The sequence below is a fragment of the Gadus chalcogrammus genome, chromosome 22 (genome assembly GCF_026213295.1).
Source record: "Gadus chalcogrammus isolate NIFS_2021 chromosome 22, NIFS_Gcha_1.0, whole genome shotgun sequence".
NCBI lineage: Eukaryota > Metazoa > Chordata > Actinopteri > Gadiformes > Gadidae > Gadus > Gadus chalcogrammus.
The window spans coordinates 5138328-5158151 of NC_079433.1; the positions used below are offsets into that span (position 1 = coordinate 5138328).

At 45.7% G+C, this 19824-nt stretch overlaps 2 protein-coding genes across 2 annotated transcripts in view; one reads left to right on the plus strand and one right to left on the minus strand.

The window, feature by feature from the left end:
- The first annotated feature begins 405 nt into the window (after window positions 1-405).
- Window positions 406-1824, plus strand: trhrb (thyrotropin-releasing hormone receptor b). Its single transcript, XM_056583170.1, has 2 exons — window positions 406-1197; window positions 1387-1824. The coding sequence occupies exons 1-2, from the start codon at window positions 430-432 to the stop codon at window positions 1822-1824; spliced, it is 1206 nt and encodes a 401-aa protein (XP_056439145.1). The 5' UTR covers window positions 406-429.
- An 8746-nt stretch (window positions 1825-10570) lies between these two features.
- Window positions 10571-19824, minus strand: part of nudcd1 (NudC domain containing 1) — a 31263-nt gene continuing 22009 nt past the window's right edge. Inside the window, exons 9-10 of the mRNA XM_056583188.1 lie at window positions 13973-14132; window positions 10571-11609 (exon numbers count right to left, since the gene is read on the minus strand). Coding sequence (XP_056439163.1) covers window positions 11320-11609; window positions 13973-14132 — 450 coding nt within the window. The 3' untranslated portion in view covers window positions 10571-11319. The remainder of the gene's footprint in view (window positions 11610-13972; window positions 14133-19824) is intronic.

Genomic DNA, 19824 nt, shown 5'->3' on the forward strand with positions numbered 1-19824 from the left:
ATTACGCGAATCTATTGGCCACAGTCGCGTAAGCTCGCATGCGTAAAAGAAAAAAAGAAAGACTAAAAAAAAGAGGGCTTAAAAGGAGCATCCAGCCGATCCTTCACGGCCACACTCCTCCGACAGAGTAGGCGCGCGTCCCCTCACTCTCTGGAAAGGACCCAGTCAGAGCGCAACTCCTTTACGCACATATCTGAACAACAGAACCACCTTTTAAACATATATTTGAAAATATTTGTCGATTTAAGTGTTTATTGTGACAATGTGAGGAAAAGTTGCTTTTGTTGTGCATCAACTTTCATGGCGTCCGGTATTTTTGCCCATCTTCGCCGTGCGTAAAGTTCAAGCGCAACGGGTTCGGTCCCGATGCCCGACCTCGCCGCTACAGTGTTCTCCCCTGAAAACGCGTCCGTCGATCCTTCCACCGGCATGGAGAACTTTACCTTCAACGCGCGGGAGCTGAACGCCACGCTGGGAGTGTGGGTCGACATGGGCATCGAGTACAAGGTGATCAGCAGCTTGCTGTTCTTCGTCATCTGCCTCCTAGGGGTGGTCGGCAACGTGATGGTGGTCCTGGTGGTGCTCACCACCAAACACATGCGCACGCCGACCAACTGCTACCTGGTGAGCCTGGCCGTGGCGGACCTGATGGTGCTGACGGCGGCCGGGCTGCCCAGCATCACAGAGAGCGTGTGCGGCTGCTGGGTGTTCGGACACTACGGATGCCTGTGCATCACCTATTTCCAGTATTTGGGCATCAACGCGTCGTCCTGCTCCATCACCGCGTTCACCATCGAGCGGTACATCGCGATCTGCCATCCCATCAAAGCCCAGTTTCTGTGCACTTTATCCCGGGCTAAGAAGATAATTTTGTCGGTGTGGGTTTTCACTTCGCTCTACTGCGTCATGTGGTTTTATCTATCGGACATCCAAGAACTTGTGTACGAAAACGTCACCATTATCACCTGCGGCTACAAAGTTCCGCGGCAGTTTTACATGCCCATCTACTTTTTTGACTTTGGGATCTTTTTCGTGTTACCGTTGATGCTCTCCGCCATCTTGTACGGACTGATCGCGAGGATCCTCTTCATGAACCCGCTGCCCTCCTCGGTGAAGGAGAAGTGCAAGAACGGGCACGGCAACGCGAGCGCCAAAAACTCCCGCCACTCCAACTCCACCGCGACCTCGCGCAAACAGGTGCGTTACGCACTGGAAAACAGCCGATAATAATCCACATCACGGCCTCTTGCATTTCAATATAACCATAAAATTGTGCAAAGAAAAATAACTTTATTATCGATTATTGGCTGATTGAGAATCTGGCAGATAACAGACAATCTCTAACAAATGATAAAATCTATTTTATTGCTAAATCTTCTCCATCAGGTGACCAAGATGCTGGCGGTGGTGGTCTTCCTGTTCGCCACCCTGTGGATGCCGTATCGCACGCTGGTGGTGGTCAACTCCTTCCTGGAGGAGTCCTACCTGGACAGCTGGTTCCTGCTGTTCTGCCGCTGCTGCATCTACCTCAACAGCGCCATCAACCCCCTCATCTACAACGCCATGTCGCAGAAGTTCCGCGCCGCCTTCCGCAAGATCTGCCGCTGCGGCCGGCCGGGCGCGGCCAAGCCGGCGGCGTACAGCGTGGCGCTGACCTACAGCGCGGTCAAGGACACGTCGGTGGTGGAGAGCACCACGGACCACTTCACCACCGAGCTGGAGGAGCTGACCGTCACCGACGAGCTGCTGCTGGCCGACCCCCAGGTGGTCTACCAGCCCCCCGACACGTGTGTGTACGGAGAGGGCGACTACACCGACGCCTGAGAGGGGGGGCGTGGGGGAGGGGGGGGGGTATTTAGAGAAGATTGACTAGAAACCGAAAGAAAAGAAAATAACAGGGACAGCCATACAGAGCAGCGCCAACAGTACAGCTGCCTGTTTGTTTAAACAGCGTCTGTAGTGTGTTGCGTGGCGAGTGCTTGTCTGAGGAGACGAGCGACGAGACAAAGACGCTGAGCCCGTTCGAGGACGCGGCAGGCGTGTGACCTTCGGAGCTGAATGAGCCGTGTCTCCGTGTGGCCCTTACATCACGCCATTCGGACGGACAGGACAGCGCTTTGAAAGCACAAGGTCTCTGGGGTCCTGAACACGATGTCCGTGTCGGCGCAGAGTGAGTGAAGCACTCTAGGGTCAAAGTGGAACAAGAGAGAGAGACACATGGAGGAAAAAGATGAACTACAGGGAAGGAAGTCGAATTTGGTTTTAAGCAGAGTGGTTGATGATTGCTGTTTTACTATGGGGTCATGCAGCAGACACTTTGTATTGAAGGGACCTACAGCGAATTCAGACACGCGTTGTTGTGGAGCAGGAAGGGTGTCTTGCTTAAGGGGGCCTACAGGTAGGCAGCAGCAATTGGGGGATTGAACCCAGAACCCTCTTCGGCTGGGAGTCAAAAACGTTCCCCTTCAAACCATAAATGACCATCAAATCACGAAGGGGGTTTGTTATCACGTTGCAACACACCTCAACACAAAGCACATGGTTCAATATTCTCAATGACACAAGGGTGTTTCACGTGAAACACATCAGTGTTTGGTCCAAACGCCTTGGCACAGATTCCATGCATCCATTGACAGTGTACAGTTGTACAGTACAGTGGTTTTGTAATATAAAGTGCAAGCGTGCAAGTATTGTGTGCCGTGCGGTGTGGATTCATGCAAACACGCATCACAGAAGCTGGGCTGCGTTGTAGATTTGCACAATCCCCACTTAATGTGAATAGACCAGCCTGTGTGAACACAGAAAGAGAGACACATCATTTTCACATGTTGGATATGTGTTGCACGTAGCGGCCAGCTCAGCCGACGCTGACGAAAGATCCATATCTGTAAATATTCTCTCAGCGTGCCACTAAACTCGATATGAATGGCGTGCTGTAGTTGTTAAGCAGCAAGGCACTTATTGATTCCAGTGTCATTCTGCGTCGGCCTTCTTTGGGTGAATATGAAAAGTGGAGTTATTGTTCTGTGGGTCGTTTGTGCTGTCGGGCTATGAGAACATTGCTTGCTCTATTGGTTTCTGTATTTTCATGAGCACTTCTGCCAATAAAGTGGATGAATGTGATGTTGTGCAGTGCGCTCTGAAGCACCGGATTTCTTCATAAGGATGCATTCGACGTGAATTTCGAAGCTATGCCTTTGTACAATAAAATATTGAAGTTGGATGGTGAGATGAACCTGTGCAGATTGCTCGATGCAATGTGTAGTTAGTTATTCAAAACAAGATGCCACACTAATGGAGGTTCACTAAGCACACTAAGGTTCACCCTGAAGGTAATAGGATTAAATAGAACAAAGCTAATGCATACAAGGAAAGTAAATACATCTATATCTATCTATCTATAGATATAGATATCTATCTATATATATGAATGACAGAAGAAGTGTTACAGAGATAAGATGGCACTTCATTGATCCCAGATGGGAAACGCGTCGATGACCTCCTCAACTCAACCCGAGAAGGCTGAGTTACCTGAAGGATCTCCAGGTAAGTGTTGATGATGTCAGCAGAAGGACGGAGCCATCTCATCAAATAAAGTGCAAATATGCTGATGGGGAATTTCTGCAATGTAAGCGAGCTGAAGACCATCATGGCTTCCTGCAACCTTTACCATCTGACTGTCAGTCTTTTCATCATCCATCTGCTTATTCGTACAGCCATCCATCATATCTGTCCTTTCTTCTATCCATTCTCCCATCTATCCTTCCTATCAGTCTCCTTCTCCATTTAAAAGCATTTTAAATACATATATAGAATACCGAGTGGCTTTTATCATCTAAAATACTGATTAAATATTGATTTGTAGTTTAAATTGGAAAGGGGAATTGAAAGGGGAGGTCAGTCCCCGCGCAACACAAGGTAATCCTGTGGACACGATGGACAGGCCTGTACTCTCTCTGTGTGGACTGTAAATAATGTTTTAATGCTAGCTCTATTCTGGCATGGCGACTGGCAAGCACCTGTAAATACTGGTCTGCCAACAGCAGTGGAGTAAAAAGAAGAAACATGTTTCAGAAGTCGTATTTGAATAAACATTTGAAAAAACCCACAGCAGTGAGACGTTGGAACCTAAATGGGGAACCTGAACATAAGGGTTGCGTCGTAAAATATCCAAACCGTCTGGAACATGGAACCGAAGAACATCGTGTCTTGACAGAGACCTGCTGCCTATTGAGGTTAACCTTGAGTTCAGCTGAATACATTATGTCCTACATTACTCCTCACGAACATACAGTTGGGATGATTTAGTCGAGTGGTCACTGCTGATATATGATTTGTATTGATTTGTACAAGCACTGACCACAAATGTAATCTGAGCCATAGTAATGCGGTATTGATTTCTAATCCTTTTACGGGGGTTTGGACAGTTACCTTGACCATGTGGGAGACGAAATCTACTGCAGATCGGTCGGTGACAGTTGGAAAGGGGTGTGGCGTTGTCATCATATTTTAAACCAATGAGATGCCTCGATCAGAAATGAGAGGCCTGACTGAGTCATGATCAGATACAGCGGTGTGAATTACCAAGTCAACGGGCAATTATTATGTGCAGACACATTTTGCATATTACAAATGTATGCAAATGTACAATTTACATACATTTAACCACTAGGTCTATAGCAAATTAGCATCATAATAAGAAAAGGATATATTATGTATTACTTATATATTGTATTAATAATTAATTTTCCTGTTGCCTGCTGTAAATATTCACAGCCCTAACTACTTTGTGCAATACCCCAGAAAGAAAAGAGAACAGGACACCAAACTCAGACTATTCACCATTCATCCTCTCTCTCTAAATACCTTTTTCATGTCTACCCAGTTTGGTTTTCTGTCCTCCATTCCTCCTCCGCTAATGGGCAGAGGCAGAGAGGTCACGCCCCACGCGGGCGGAGCAGAACGAGGAGCTCGTTAGTAACGGTCCAATAGGCAGCCTCTGTTCGTGACCAAAAAGCATTCGAGAACTGAGAGCAGCTTTCGTGTTCCTCCTAATGACAGCGTGCTGATCTGCCCAGCAGGGCTTACAGTCACAAACACAGGTGTAATTACTACCAAGCACGGAGCACAAGGACTCCACCGAAGATTTTATATATATATATATATATATATATATATATATATATATATATATGGAGCTGATTATATATATTATGGGCAATGGTGCAGCAAGAGAGAATGTGTGAATTATTTAAATGAGTTCAGCAAAGATTGTATGCATGAGATAAAGTGTGCATGAGATAAAGAGCGCATGAGGACTTGTGCATGCGGGTGTGTGCATGTGGATCTATGCATGAGGATGTGTGCACGAGAGAATGTGTGCATGAGAGAATGTGTGCAGGAGGACGTGTACATTAGAATGTGTGCATGAGAGAACGTGTGCATGAGGACGTGTACATTAGGATGTGTGCACGAGAGAATGTGCACATGAGATAATGTGTGCATGAGGATGTGCGCATGAGAGAATGTGCACATGAGATAATGTGTGCATGAGGATGTGCGCATGAGAGAATGTGTGCATGAGAGGATGTGTGCGTGAGGACGTGTACATTGGGATGTGTGCATGAGAGGATGTGTGCATGATACCTGCATTTGAATGGCAAATAGGATACCGTGCATGAGAGAATGTGTGCATGAAGGAATCTGCATTTAGGAATCTCTGCATATTTGCATGAGGAAATCTGCACAAGAGATGTTGCATGAGAAAAATCGGTGAGGGAGAGAACGCTTCATTGAATGGTGGATGAAAACACAGTGCATGGTTGAATTTCAGCATGAGCTAATCCTAAAATGAGAGATTGGGGCACAGGAATGTTCAAAGTAAAAGAACTCGACATTAGCATTTCATTTGAGGACGTCGTCCCGGTCACGGCGAGTGTTCAACCCTGACTTACTCGTAATCCAATTTGGGGGGAAATAGAATCTTTCATCTGAACAGAAAGTATCTCTAATGGCAGCCCGATGTAATCATTAAAGGGCTTTGAAGCTCCCGCCGCAGACTATGTTAATCTTCCGGCCACCCGTAACACACACCTCTGACATAGTGCCTAAGCTGCAATCAACATGTTTTAATACAACAACAACATGAACTAGGGGAGAGCCGGGTCGATTGAAACACGCACTGAGATTTTCTCGAAACCCGAGCAAGTCTTTCATGTCAAATTTCGTCACTATCTTCAGCACGCAAGACTGACCAACCCCGGGAAATTTTGTGTAATGACTTCATACCGTTCAAACGCTATCCACGCAAACCTGTTTTTGAGTGCGGAAAGTAAAATCTTTCATGCGGTAGTTTTTTTGTAATAAACAGTTTTTTGTTTCATGCCATAATAATATGACAATACAACAGATGAATAAGTACTCAGACCTGTACTAAAGTGTGCAATGTCAGAGTTTTGAAGTTAAGAGGCAAAAAATGTTTAAGTGCCACGATTGAAACACTTGTTTCAAACGTCCCGCACTCCACCATTTTGTTTAAAATAAATAACAGGATGTTCAACTGTGTATCCCTAAACATGACTCAGGGAAATAAGTAAATGAAATGAAAATGTAGTCGTCCAACTGGTATAAAATAAGAAAGGTACGTTTTAATCTAAATGTGCATCTTGAAAATTACGCACAGGACAAAAATATTTTTTGACCTATTTATATTATGAGAAATTATGTGATTATGTTGTCCGGTATGTTGCATAAAAACAAGAGTAAGGTCAATAGTTTGTTTAAAATATGCTGTTTCATTGGTCCCGCACATGTGCTTCAAACGTCCCGACTAGGCGGGGCGTTTGAAACAAATGTCAACTTACGTACAACTTACATTCTCTTAGTTACGCACTTGTAACTAAGAGAATACACACGTGAGTTGTTGATCACATGATGAAATTATTTGTATACGATAACGTCATCTTTGAAAAAGACGTTGAACTGAAAAGTGTTTCAATCGACCCGGCTCTCCCCTATTGTGGCCCCAAGTCTGCTATACAGAGCAAGGCTCCTGCCAAGTTCAAATTATTCTCTCAATGATATTGCTATAATGATGATTATGATATTCAACATGGAATTTGGAAGTGGGTTATATTAGAGACGATGTTATCAGAGGAATATTATAGATTGAGGGTGTGATATTGGAGGTTTTAAAGATGTTTTAAGTGAGGCTCATTGCCGTCTTATGAACTGAATAGACTGTGAACCACGTACTGTTAAAAGTGCTGTAGTTACGATTCGAGAGTTGTAGAGAGAACAGAAGGAGAGCGGATGAGAGTAAGGGTTTCAAACAAATCAAAAATAAACTCCCTCTCTGCTCCCTCCCTGCTTACACGTATCTGCCATTTAGAACTGTTGCATTTCATGCACCTGTGATTGACAGGCAAGATGAATTCCCCAAACCAATCACAGAGACAGAGATGCCCAGATTGGTTAGAAATGAGCCGGGAGCGGTTCCAAATCCAAATGGGCAGAGCAGGCCCAGTCATCTCCAAACAGATATTATCACAGCATATTTCACTCAATAACAGCTGGCAGGTCACGAGGCCATTTCTAACAAACTATGACTCAAATAAAGGCTCTTAAATCTTACCTACAGCCCCTTTAAGCGATTGATTATATGCTTTTATCCAAAGCGCATGACAGTGAAAGCCCAGTTAATGTACATCCTCTAAAAGTGCTTGTTTTACACGATTTGGTTTTATCGTTACATTGCAGCCAAATTCACAGATTACATCTGCAGCAAAATGATGATTCAGGTTGAACCCTCTCAAAGCTATCCTTAAAGGATTGGTGGGAGGGTAGAGATATCTAGAGGTGGGCTGCAGACCTTTTGGAGGAATCTACCACAGACTGTTTCCCCTGGGTGTCAAACAACCCTCACAGGCTTTCTCTGTTATTGTGAATGGAGCAGTAATGCCTGTCTGTGTGATGGGCACTGGTTTGTGTGGAGACGGGGTGGGGAGCCGGCTGGGATTGCCAGGGGAGTGTGGAGGGTGTCTGACTCTCATCCAAAAGGTTGAGAGGATAAAACTTGTCTGCTTAACGACAAAATAGGAAATGGGCCCGGGGCCTAAACAGACAGGACATGGGGTGAGAGCTTCCTCCAGCTGCATGCTGTGATAAGATCTCATTACAGTGGTGGTGCGGTGGAGTTCACAGTGTCTGATTACAAGCGGGTAAGAGCACTGTTGCGGTGATAACAAAATTAAAAACAACAAGGGCACACTGCAGTTCCTGGGGAATGGAGAATTAACTTGGTTTTTACGACTTCCATCGCAGGCAAATTGATGTATTACATGCTTAAATAAATGTGTAAATCCATTAAAAGCACGTTTTTCATTTGTAACGACGCAGGCGCGCGGTACACTCGCCTAGAGCCAATGTTCGCGATGCCGGACTGTACTTACTACGAGCGTAAGCACTCCCCTGTCGTGTGTTATCCCGGAGAAAACAGCCCAGCGAGCTGCATGGTCTCGGCGACATCAGCACCTTAAACGCCCTCGTTCAGGGGAGAGAGACATCAGCGAGACGTGACAGGTAATCCCGACTATGTCGGGAGCGAAAACACAGAGGAGCCATACCCAAAACACACACCCATTCGATCGGACCGAGGGTTATTGAATAAGGGACTGCGAGTGAGGGTAAACTAGATTTCCCCTTAGCAGAACAATGTCCTCAAAAAAGAAAAAGAGCAATTACGGCCCACCGACGGCATGTCTTGGAGCAGGAAAAGCCAATTACCTCCCAAAGGTTGCCCCCCCAAACAGAGGGGTCTGAGTGCTGCGCGAGTGGTATTGACTGGCCCCGGCAATCCGTTTACAAATCACAAGCCGTATTGCCAACTCACTGGCCCTATAGGGATTTACGTTATTTTTTACTCTAAAGTGCACCTTGTGCAAGGTGAATAATACTAATGCTAATGAAAAGATGAATCTAAACACAGGTGTGAGTGACCCAGGGGTTTTCCAGTAATGTATAACGATTTGAAAGAATGAAAACACCAATCACCACCGTGAGTAGCTTACTGCGTCGCGCAATTTAACGCACACCATGCGCATTGCGCACCATTTAACGATAGAGAATACAGCACAGAGCTCCACGCTTCACCTAAGCACACACACACACACACACACACACACACACACACAAGCAAAGGATATCTTAGGATGATCTATCCTTAGCTGAGCTTTATAAACACACAAACCCCTTAAGGCCTACACAGACGACAGCACAAAGGTCAACACCCTTAGTGCTGCTTGTTAAAATATACAACCTGGTAAATCAGGGTTTACGATCGGAACACCCAGGGCTCCGGAGCTTTTGGTGCGGAGCGCACACTCCCACGTACTCCGCCTGTATTTGTAATCGCTCTCCCTGCACACTTCTTGAACACACAGAGGATAAATATGTGATGTTAAGTGGGCTGCATTTACACGGGGCCACCAAGGAAAGCTCAGGAACTTCACCTGCTCTCTTTGAATGGAAGAGCACTTAAGTGTCAGCGAGTTCGCTAGAAATTCGATTTTTTTACTGATAGGGTTACAGTAAGGCAGGATCTTTAAATAATACGGGATAAAGGTCAAGGTACTGTAAAAAGCGGAGCATCGGTTTATTAGTTTGCGGGCAATCTTTTATCACGTTTGCATACAACTACATTAAAGCCGCACTAAATAGAACCTTTAAAACTAAAGGTTCAATTAAAGTCATATTGACATGGTTTTGTCACTTATCTATCTTGTCTTCATGCATTACTTTCCTTTATTGCTCTTTCTGTATTCTGTATTTTTTATGCACGCATACTCTGTGTGTGTGTGTGTGTGTGTGTGTGTGTGTGTGTGTGTGTGTGTGTGTGTGTGTGTGTGTGTGTGTGTGTGTGTGTGTGTGTGTGTGTGTGTGTGTGTGCGTGCGTGCGTGCGTGCGTGCGTGCGTGCGTGCCTGCGTGCGTCCGACGGTCTGTCCTACAGGCATGTGCTGTCTATAGACACAGTGCTCAGGTTTTATTCAATAGCGCCAAAACAAACTGCGGTCCACTCCTGTTGCCATGGCGATCAGGCATCGACCTTAATCATTTCCTACCGTGGTAACAAGAAGTCAGCATTAATCACAGAGTGGGGCCCCCCTTCCTTACCCCATCCCCCCACAATATCTAATTTTACGTGAGCACTTTCGAAAATTAAAGAGCATTCCGGGTTTAATTATTTTTAACTGCAGCTCAGATATAATTACATTATGTTCCATGATGAAGAAGCCTCAACTTTTTTTGCGTGGCTTTTGTTCAGGTCGGCCTCATCCGTCGTCCAGAGTATCGACGTCAACGACTCAATTCCCCCGACGCGAATACAGAGGAACGCAGACTGGGTTCGACCGTCGCAAATCCGATGCCTTGCTTGTCGCATTAGGCAGGGGGGGGGGGGGGGGGGGGGTCCAAGTGCAATATTCTCATGGAAATTAATGGAATTGAAAGCGGACACGTTGAGGCAGGAAAGAGGGTCTTCCTGGGCGGATATTTTGCTTTGAGATCGTCCGACACCGTGTGCTGTGACCACGCTCTCTTCTTCCATCAGTACACCATCGTTAGTTGTGGCTGTGATATGATGTACATCTCATGGAGATATAGTGTCTCATCGAACATGGGGTTATAGTTCCATGAGCTGGGTGATTATAGGAAGGAAACAGGGGCTGACTTGAGAGTTCTGAGTTAAGGCACCAAAGGAAGGTTCTAGAAGGTGCCACGATTGCAGCTATTAGTGCATCAAAAACGTCTCGTCTCTTTTCATAAAACTATTAACATTGTAATTATTTTAACGAATAACCATATAATGGTGGTTACACGTATATTCATGAACACTAAATACTAAGTACTAAAAATACTAAGTGCATGCAGGTTTAAAAAACGCGTGCATGTCGTTATTCGGCACAGTGAACGATTAACAAAGTAGGTACAAAGTAGCCGCCTGTCCCCATCTACAACAGTTGATTTAATGACACTGCACATAAAGACACACAGGGAACACAATAAAAGATGTTGGATTACGTATCACTTTGGAATGGATGATTCTTCAGAATGGCTTCAGTTTTAAAGAGTAACCGAACACGACAACGAAACGACAGAAACAGCACCCCCTATAGTCCATCACGTGTAATCGCACTCCTTTACCGTATTAAATCCCAGCCGATTCGAAGTTGGAAGCCTATGGAAGGAGACAGTCCCTGTGTTCGGAGGTTCGTGATTGGTCAACCCTCCGAGTTTCAAACCTAGTCGCTGTTGACCTTGACCTAGTTGTTGTTGACCTTGAGCACGAAGAGGTTTTTTTCCGTCAGAACGAACAGTCTCTCGTTCGAGGCCCTGAAGCCCAACACCGGGTCGGCCGAGTCCAGGCTGGCCACCTGTTGCTTGGCGACCTGCCCCACCTGGCGGCCCTGCTTGCGGTTGAACAACACCGTGTCGACGGGCGCCGGCTGCCGGTAGATGAACGCGCGGCGGAGACACTCGCCCAGCGCCGCGTACGAGAAGTCCGGAGCGCATGTCGAAAACTTTTTGTCCCGTTTCGACGCCTGGACGTAACCTGAGCGAGATAAAAAGAGGGAGGGGGGGGGTTTAGGTTTAACATGTGACTCAAGAGGACCAATCACAGCGAGGAATGAGAATAAGGTGAGACGAGAGGGATTTTAGGGTCAACTGCCATGTGACCAAAAAAGGACCAATCACGGCAAGGAATGAGAATAAGGTGAGACGAGAAATAGGCTGACTGTAAATAAAGATTAAACATCTACTCTGTGATCTTAGGAGCTGTCTCCATGATAAGATAACAATATATATCAATTTATGACTGATTTGAGACACAATTAGACAAACATAAGATGATTACAGAGGAGATGATAAAACAGATGCTTACAGCTATGATAAGGAGATTAGGGCTCAAACCCAGTCCCATTCGGCTGGACGTCCAACACCCTTTCCATTAGACCACCGTGCCCCTAAGTACTATGCAGTCAGTTAGTAACTGAGTGACTGCAAATACAGACTCAACACATTCATGTTACCAAAGTACACTAAAGACGACTACACTTCTACCACGTCAAACCATACCTCGGTGCAAACACTGGGTTCCTACGCTCTGTGCTAGTGCCAGAGAGGAAATCAATTTCCTCAGCCAAGCGGCTCTTTGGATCGCATCCGGCAGGTTGGATTGTAAATACTTAATGGGGTGAGAACGGGCATTAGATCCCTTGCTATCTTCAAAAAACATCCGTAGACCAAACCTCTTCCGAGAACTTCTCCTAAACTAACTTTGTTGTTCTCAGCTCTGATGTTGACTTCAGAAGGTTGATCTGCCGAGATGGACCGTCTCTGTGTCTCTGAGATGCAACCATTGCTCATGAATAAATCAAATCGATAACAGAACTTACTTTGAGTTCCACTGATGCCTTTAGCTACCCTGCGTCGGCCTTGCAGCACAAAGCCTTTTTGTAGTTACTCCAATTCTGACGACACACTTCGATTGTTCTCAGCCTCCCCGATGAGTGCCTCTGTACGAAGGCACCCGCCAACCCTCTCAGGCAGCGATGACACGATACACCGACTACTGTCCCGCCTCACTGACGCAACATGGGAGCAGGGAAACGGTGTGTCAGTGCTTTTCCTTCATATTCCTCCATTTCCGGCCACTATTGTCCATCTTTTGAGCCGCTGAAAAACCCGTGATGACACACCGTGTGCTTGTGTGTCTGGCGTCTTTCCATGGGCACCAATAGAGTGCCTTTCCTTTGCCAATTGGCTCATGGATTCAATAACTTTGCGAAAAGACTGCAAGTGGAGTAGCTAACAAAAAACCTGTGAATCATTTCAATATCTGCATAGAACCACCTTGAGATGATCGCCCGTTCCATATTTTATGGAGTTTAATTTCCTGTGCCCATGACATCACTTCCTTTTCACCGAGTTCTGCAGACACTGATTCAGTGGGTGTGACCTTAAAGACCTCTGCAACAATGCCATTGAAGTTCCAAAAAAATAACGTCTCTGAATGAGCTTCTGATTGTAAAATGCAGTTTTAAAATCTCTCTCCCAGTGGATCGGATTACTTGTGCTGGCTCGTCCCAGCAACTCCCGGAACCAGTCAGCTAACACTTCAAGCGTTACCCCAGGGGCTGAGAATGAATCCCCAAATTTCTCTCAAAACAACAAATCAAGCAACATACCTGTTCCTGCATTTTTCAGGAGCAGGTGGGAATTGGGATGCCTACAGCCAGACTGCAACCATTGCTGTGTGGAGCCCAGAGCCTTTTGTTTGGGAGTCAGACCCCCGGGCCACACTCCTCCTGCCCCACCCTGGATAGGCTCTGATGTCTTTGTGCAGTCAGACGTTGGTTCGTGCCAAGGGTGTCTTACGCTTACCCGAACCTTAGAAGGGGACCATTCCACTCAGCTCATTTTCTAATATAGGAGAGTGCTGCTTCATATGCATTGTTGCAGCCGGCAGCATCTGCTCTGCTTCCATGATGTTTGTGGAATCGATTTGTAATTTTTTCCAAATCGGACCGATAGAGAAATACAAATCAAGGGCAAATTCTGTCACCGGTCGAACAGAGCTGCTTCTGTAGACCGCGATTTCTTCACAACATGCGTTGCATATGAAGCAGTTCTCTTGTATATTAGAAAATAGCAGGTTCCTCTTAAACCTAAGGTGGGAGCATCTCTTACCCAGGGTGGGGGGCCTCTCTTACCCGGGGTGGGTGCCTCTCTTACCAGGGGGGGGTGCCTCTCTTACATGGGGGGGGGGGGTGAGTCTCTCCCCCAGGGTAGTTGCCTCTCTTACCCAGGGTAGTTGCCTCTCTTACCCAGGGTGGGTGTGTCTCTTACCCGGGGTGGGTACCTCTCTTACCCAGGGTGGGTGTGTCTTTATCCCAGGCTGGGTACCTCTCTTACCCAGGGCGTTGAAGGTGGCGATGTGCTCCCACATGGCGTCGGGCTGGCCGGGGCGGGGCTGCCACACCAGGGCGTCCACGTCGTGGCGGAGGCACAGGCAGGGCATCTCGGAGGGGTCGGCGTCCACCGTGAACAGGTACTGGTGGCTCCCCAGATTCACCTGTGGAGCGGATTGGTGGAGTTTAGACGCTTTTGTACAAAGGGCGGGTGAATGGATATGCTTGTCGTTATAGCTGACGTATTATACCATCAGGTGCGAGTGTGATTATTGGACACGCCCACTTGTGATGTCAGAAGAGGCAGCTAATGACACTCACACCTGGTGGTATAATATGTCACCTTTAAGGAGCGTGATTCTCCATGGGTTGGGAATCTTGATTACTGCAGGAATCGTGCTGATGACTGGATAATGTCTGCAGACCTTGGGACACCTTCCCGTACATATATAAATGTATGCATGCACCAATGTTTTCAAGTTGAAGGTTTCAATGCATGAGAGTACAACAGGTTTGACTTCAGTGCTTTGCTCAAAGGGGCTGGTTGATCGCTAGGACAACAGTCTTTAAAACAGACCTCAATTACCGACCCTATTACCACACACACACACACACACACACACACACACACACACACACACACACACACACACACACACACACACACACACACACACACACACACACACACACACACACACACACACACACACACACACTTCGTGTCAGGGCTGATATCCTTCAAGAGGGAAAATTAATTCATACCCAGGCAGGGAAATCAGAGGAGTGTTAGCGATGACAAAGTGTGTGTGTCTCGACGCCAGAGTGCATGCCTGTACATTAACCGAGTTGGGTAATGAACTAGACCTTGTCTAGTTAGCATGTGGGGGGGGCTCTTTTGCAATGGGATTACCCACAATGCCACAAGGCGCCCCAGGGGTACCCCCAACCCGATAGACGCTGGGCAATATACACAGAGATCAACCCTCGCTGTGCTAAACCCGCTGTGGGATCACAATGAGATACTTGACTACGTCCATGGATTTACAACACGCACACCGTCCATCACAATTTCACTGATGTAATTCCACTTTTAATTACACTTTTCTTCCAATTCACCCTGATTAGCTGTGGAGCAGGCAGCACTCCCCATGCGTCCCACTGCTCAGACCTCAATATTAATTACATTCACCCCCCCCCCCCCCAATCCCCTAATCCCCTCAGGTTCGGGGTCCCCCTTAGGTCTGAACCCCGCTCAGAACACACAGGGCTACGCCCAACACAGAACACGACAACAACAAACCACGAGGGCTGATTGCTTGCCTGCTTTCCCTCCGATCCCTTAAGCGAGCGCAACGCAAGCACGCGATCGGTGGGACCCAACCTATAATCTAACAGAAGGTCGGTGGGCCTCCACTCGTACGACTCCGTCTGGCCGGTGTAAAGGGTTCAGCGGTACACACAGGTTCCACGACCGGGGTCATAAGAGCCACGGGATCCACGGATTGGAGAGCGCCGTGTAGCTCGCGGGCCGTGATCACATGTCTTTGTAGTAGCCTTAGTGGGGTTCCGAGGTCAGTGCCGGAGCGCGGTGTGTGTGTTGCCATGGTCACCGCAGCACAGAGAGACAGTGACAGAGGAAGCTAGTTAGGTGAGTGCTGCATGCAGCGCTCAGCTAATGTTCTTCACACGTTTTATTCTTTCTTTCTTTCTTTCTTTCCTCTTTTCTACAAACTTTTATCTCCTTCCTCAATATTTTAACCTAGAGACTCCATTCAAATTCTAAAATGTTCAGAATAGCTTGGAATCGCTTCTTTTCAGATTTTTTTAATATTTTATACATTTTAAGATATTCTACTTTTAAAATACTATATTTCTTTTAACATCAATGGGAGGGCGGCGGAGCCGTCCTCCCATTGACAATAACTTTTGGTATTTTTTTCTCTGAAGCACTTTGAGATTCTTTAATATAAAGTGCATTATAAATAAAATGTATTATTATTATTAACTTAAATTGTTAAGTTACGTCTTAACAATTTAAGACGTAACTAAATCAATTTTCAACCGTTTATCTTCGTTCAAACCATTTAACAAATCTACACATTTGTATCTTCAATAATATTCAAAAAATAAATTTCGAAATTATTTAAACTTTATTCAGAATCACAGTTTTAGTTTCATACCGGCTTCGTTTTCAGTTGGTCTCATTGATATACGTTGACGCTGGAGGGGGGAGGACGTTCAGCAGGGTTGCCAGAATGGGCTGTTTCTCTCTCACACACACACACACACACACACACACACACACACACACACACACACACACACACACACACACACACACACACACACACACACACACACACACACACACACACACACACACACACACACACACACACACACACACACAAAGCAATACATTTGACCTTTCAGATACTTCAGTTCAATTCATTTTACATGTCTGCATTTTTAGCATTGCTTTGCGCTTTTCATTCAGCTGTCACTTTATTTGTTTCCAACCATTTACTTTTTCTTAAATGGTGCACTTGATTTGAGCCATTTAACGTTTCTTTATGTCTTAATCTATGTGGCTTTATTAAAAAATATTTTCAAACTCACTTTGTACTACAGCACTCACCGCATTTCCGGCGGGGAATCCATTTTCTAGTTTCATATGATCTACTAATTCTAAGTGGCTTGATGTATTTATAAATACAAGCCCAAAAACCTTTTCTAATCCGAAACCTTTTAGCGTGTTCTGTGGATATTGGTAGGTAGACAACGCTAATTGTGTAGAACAATGCATTCAAATGTATCTTACTTAATTTTAAATGATCCTGCTCCAACTCTGAAGGTTTTAACCATTTCAGTTAAAGTATCAAAACACGAATACAAAAGCACATCAAATCTTAATGAAGACATTAGAATAAACTAATACACTTTATTACCATGCAACAGCTTTTTGATTGCTAGTCATGCATACCTTCATTAATCTTGTTTGCTAATATTTCCCGATTCGGAGGCAGTCCATATCATTTATAATGGCTTTGAAATGAAACGCATGTCAAAATAAAATGAGGCACAGGAAAGTTAAGTTTCTGCCTCGTTATTTTTAACTGTAGCACCCATTCTCTGGCACCAACACGCACACACACACACACACACACACACACACACACACACAACTATACACACACACCGCACACATTCCTGTCTTATTTGCCGCCTGCCCTTATCGACCTGAGCAGAGTGAATCCTTGATTCTGCACCTGGGTCTGGCTGGCTGGTTTGGCTGACGGAAGGTGTGAACTCACTTATTTGTGCCGCAAATTTGTTGTAGATTCCCTTCCCATCAGGAAGACAAGCCCAAGCAGAAATAATTCCACAAAACAGCCTCACATTTTTTCGCATAGTTCAACTCTACTTATTCTAACGGCATGGAAGACTTTAGGCAGAAGACCCTCGTATCCAAGGCAACTGACCGGGACTTCATTCAGAGATCACGCTCTAGAATGCCTCCGGGTACATTGGGCTTTGAACCCGGGACCTGTCAGCTGGCACTAGTGAAACACCCTAATCGCTACAATACCCTGCCGAGAACCTACAATACCTATAGTAACATGCAATAACATTACATTGAGGGCATTTGGCTGCACTTTTATCCAAAGCTTAAAACCATTGTGATGCCCGCAAGGCCTCGCCTGTGATTTTCCTATCTCCCAATTAGGACTGACGAGGTGGGGCGGAGTCGCCTTGTTTGTGGCCTATATGGGGCGCCCTGTTCCTCCAAGCCTGCCCCCCTTCTTCCTTTCTGGCTCCTTCACCTGCTGTAGACACCTTTAAAAAGCAGCTTAAAACCTTTCTTTTTACCAAAGCATTTTATTAATTTTATCTGGCACTATTTATTTCTCTGTAACTTGCACTATTTTTACTATTTCTCTTTTAAACAGTTTTAAGGGTTTTATATTTCTTTTATCATGATTTTAGTAAGCCTATCAGAACACCAGGTTCTGATACGATGTTGGTCATTTTGTATATGTCTTTTGCTCCATGTATTGCTCCTGCTGCTTGCTTTTATTGATTTTATGTAAAGCACTTTGAATTGCAAATCTTGTACGAAATGTGCTATATAAATAAAGTCTTACTTACTTACTTACTTGCCACGCTGCAACTGTTGTTTTGTCTCTTATCATTATTGGTTATCAAATAAACCTTGATTACTGTCAAAATGGAACCACGCCTCCGTCCTCTCTAATTGTCTTGATACCCTAGGCCATGACACCATTCATACAGCGCTGGTTGGCCTCGCCCATGCAAGGCAAGGGCCAGCTCAACCCAGTTAGTGTTGAGGCGTCTCGCTCAGGGAAACCTCGACACTCGGCTAGGCGAGGCCGGGGATCGAACTAGCGACCTTCCGGTGTCAAGTCAAGCCGCCCTACCTCCTGAGCCGTGTCGCTATACTCCCCCGTCTACAGCCGTCCATAATTAATCAATACCGCCCTGAACAGTGAAACAGACTGCAGCAGAATCCGGTAACCACAGCTCCGCAACGCTTGTTAATCAATAGTCGATTTTGTGGACGGGAACTATTTAAACACCTGCTGCCAATTCCCATTAACGAGCACACCTGGTGTGGGGGGGGGGGCTGCGGTGAGTAATTTGTGTGTTAATTACTTACGCCCGGTGCCCTGATCACAGAGAGACAGGAGGACACCCTATCTGATGTTGATATGCACCGAGACATCCCACAGTATGACCGCTCAGGCTCATGTTGATGGTAAATACTGCGGACAATTTTGATAGACGTGCTATTCACGTTAGCGTTTTCATTGTTGTTATTATGAATATTAGCATGACGGTATTGGTCCAAGATACATTTTTTAAAATTTGTATTTATTATATTTTATTATCATGATATTATTATTGTATTCACATCATATTTAAGATGTTTATATTATACTTTAGGTTATTATAACTACTCTAAAGGAGTTTTATATTTTTTTTATTGGACTTTAACAACGTCCAATAAAGGATTTTAGGTTGCAATCAAACCACAAATGGGAGGTTTGAAAAACGTCTTGTCCGAAAAAAATGCTTTTTGTTTCCTTAATGTGTCCCTCTTTCCGCCAAATTATATCTTTCTGCTGAATTATAAAGATCAGTCAAGGATATAAAAATGTCTATGAAACAGATAAAGGACCCTTTGTACAGGATTTAAACTGTATAATTTTCGAGTCCGAGAGAGAGAGAGAGAGAGAGAGAGAGAGAGAGAGAGAGAGAGAGAGAGAGAGAGAGAGAGAGAGAGAGAGAGAGAGAGATGGAGTCAGAACCAGACAGAGAGACAGTGGTAGAGAGAAACAAGAAGAGACACTGATAGAGACAGAAAGAGAGACAGTGCTAGAGAGAGACAAAGTGAGTGAAGGAATCAGACAGAGAGGTTGTGACAGACAGACAGACAGACAGACAGACAGACAGACAGACAGACAGACAGAGAGACAGAGAGACAGAGAGAGAGAGACAGGTAGAGAGAGAGAGACAGGCAGAGAGAGAGAGACAGGCAGAGAGAGAGAGACGGGCTGGGGGATGCAATAAGGAGGTGACGTGCGACGCCTCAGTACACAGACAGCAGATGTCAGGAAGAGCAGCAGAGAGACCTCCTCTGACAGCCCCTTATCACCCCCCCCCCCTGGCGGGACCACATAGCAACTAACCTGTCGCAGAGCGACGGGACAAACTGTTTGTTTAGCTCTGCTCTCCGCACCGCCTCGGCTGCACTCAACTGAACTGAGACAGCGCGCTCCCGTTCTCGCTCCCGTTCTCGCTCCCGTTCTCGCATCACCGGGAAGGAAGAAC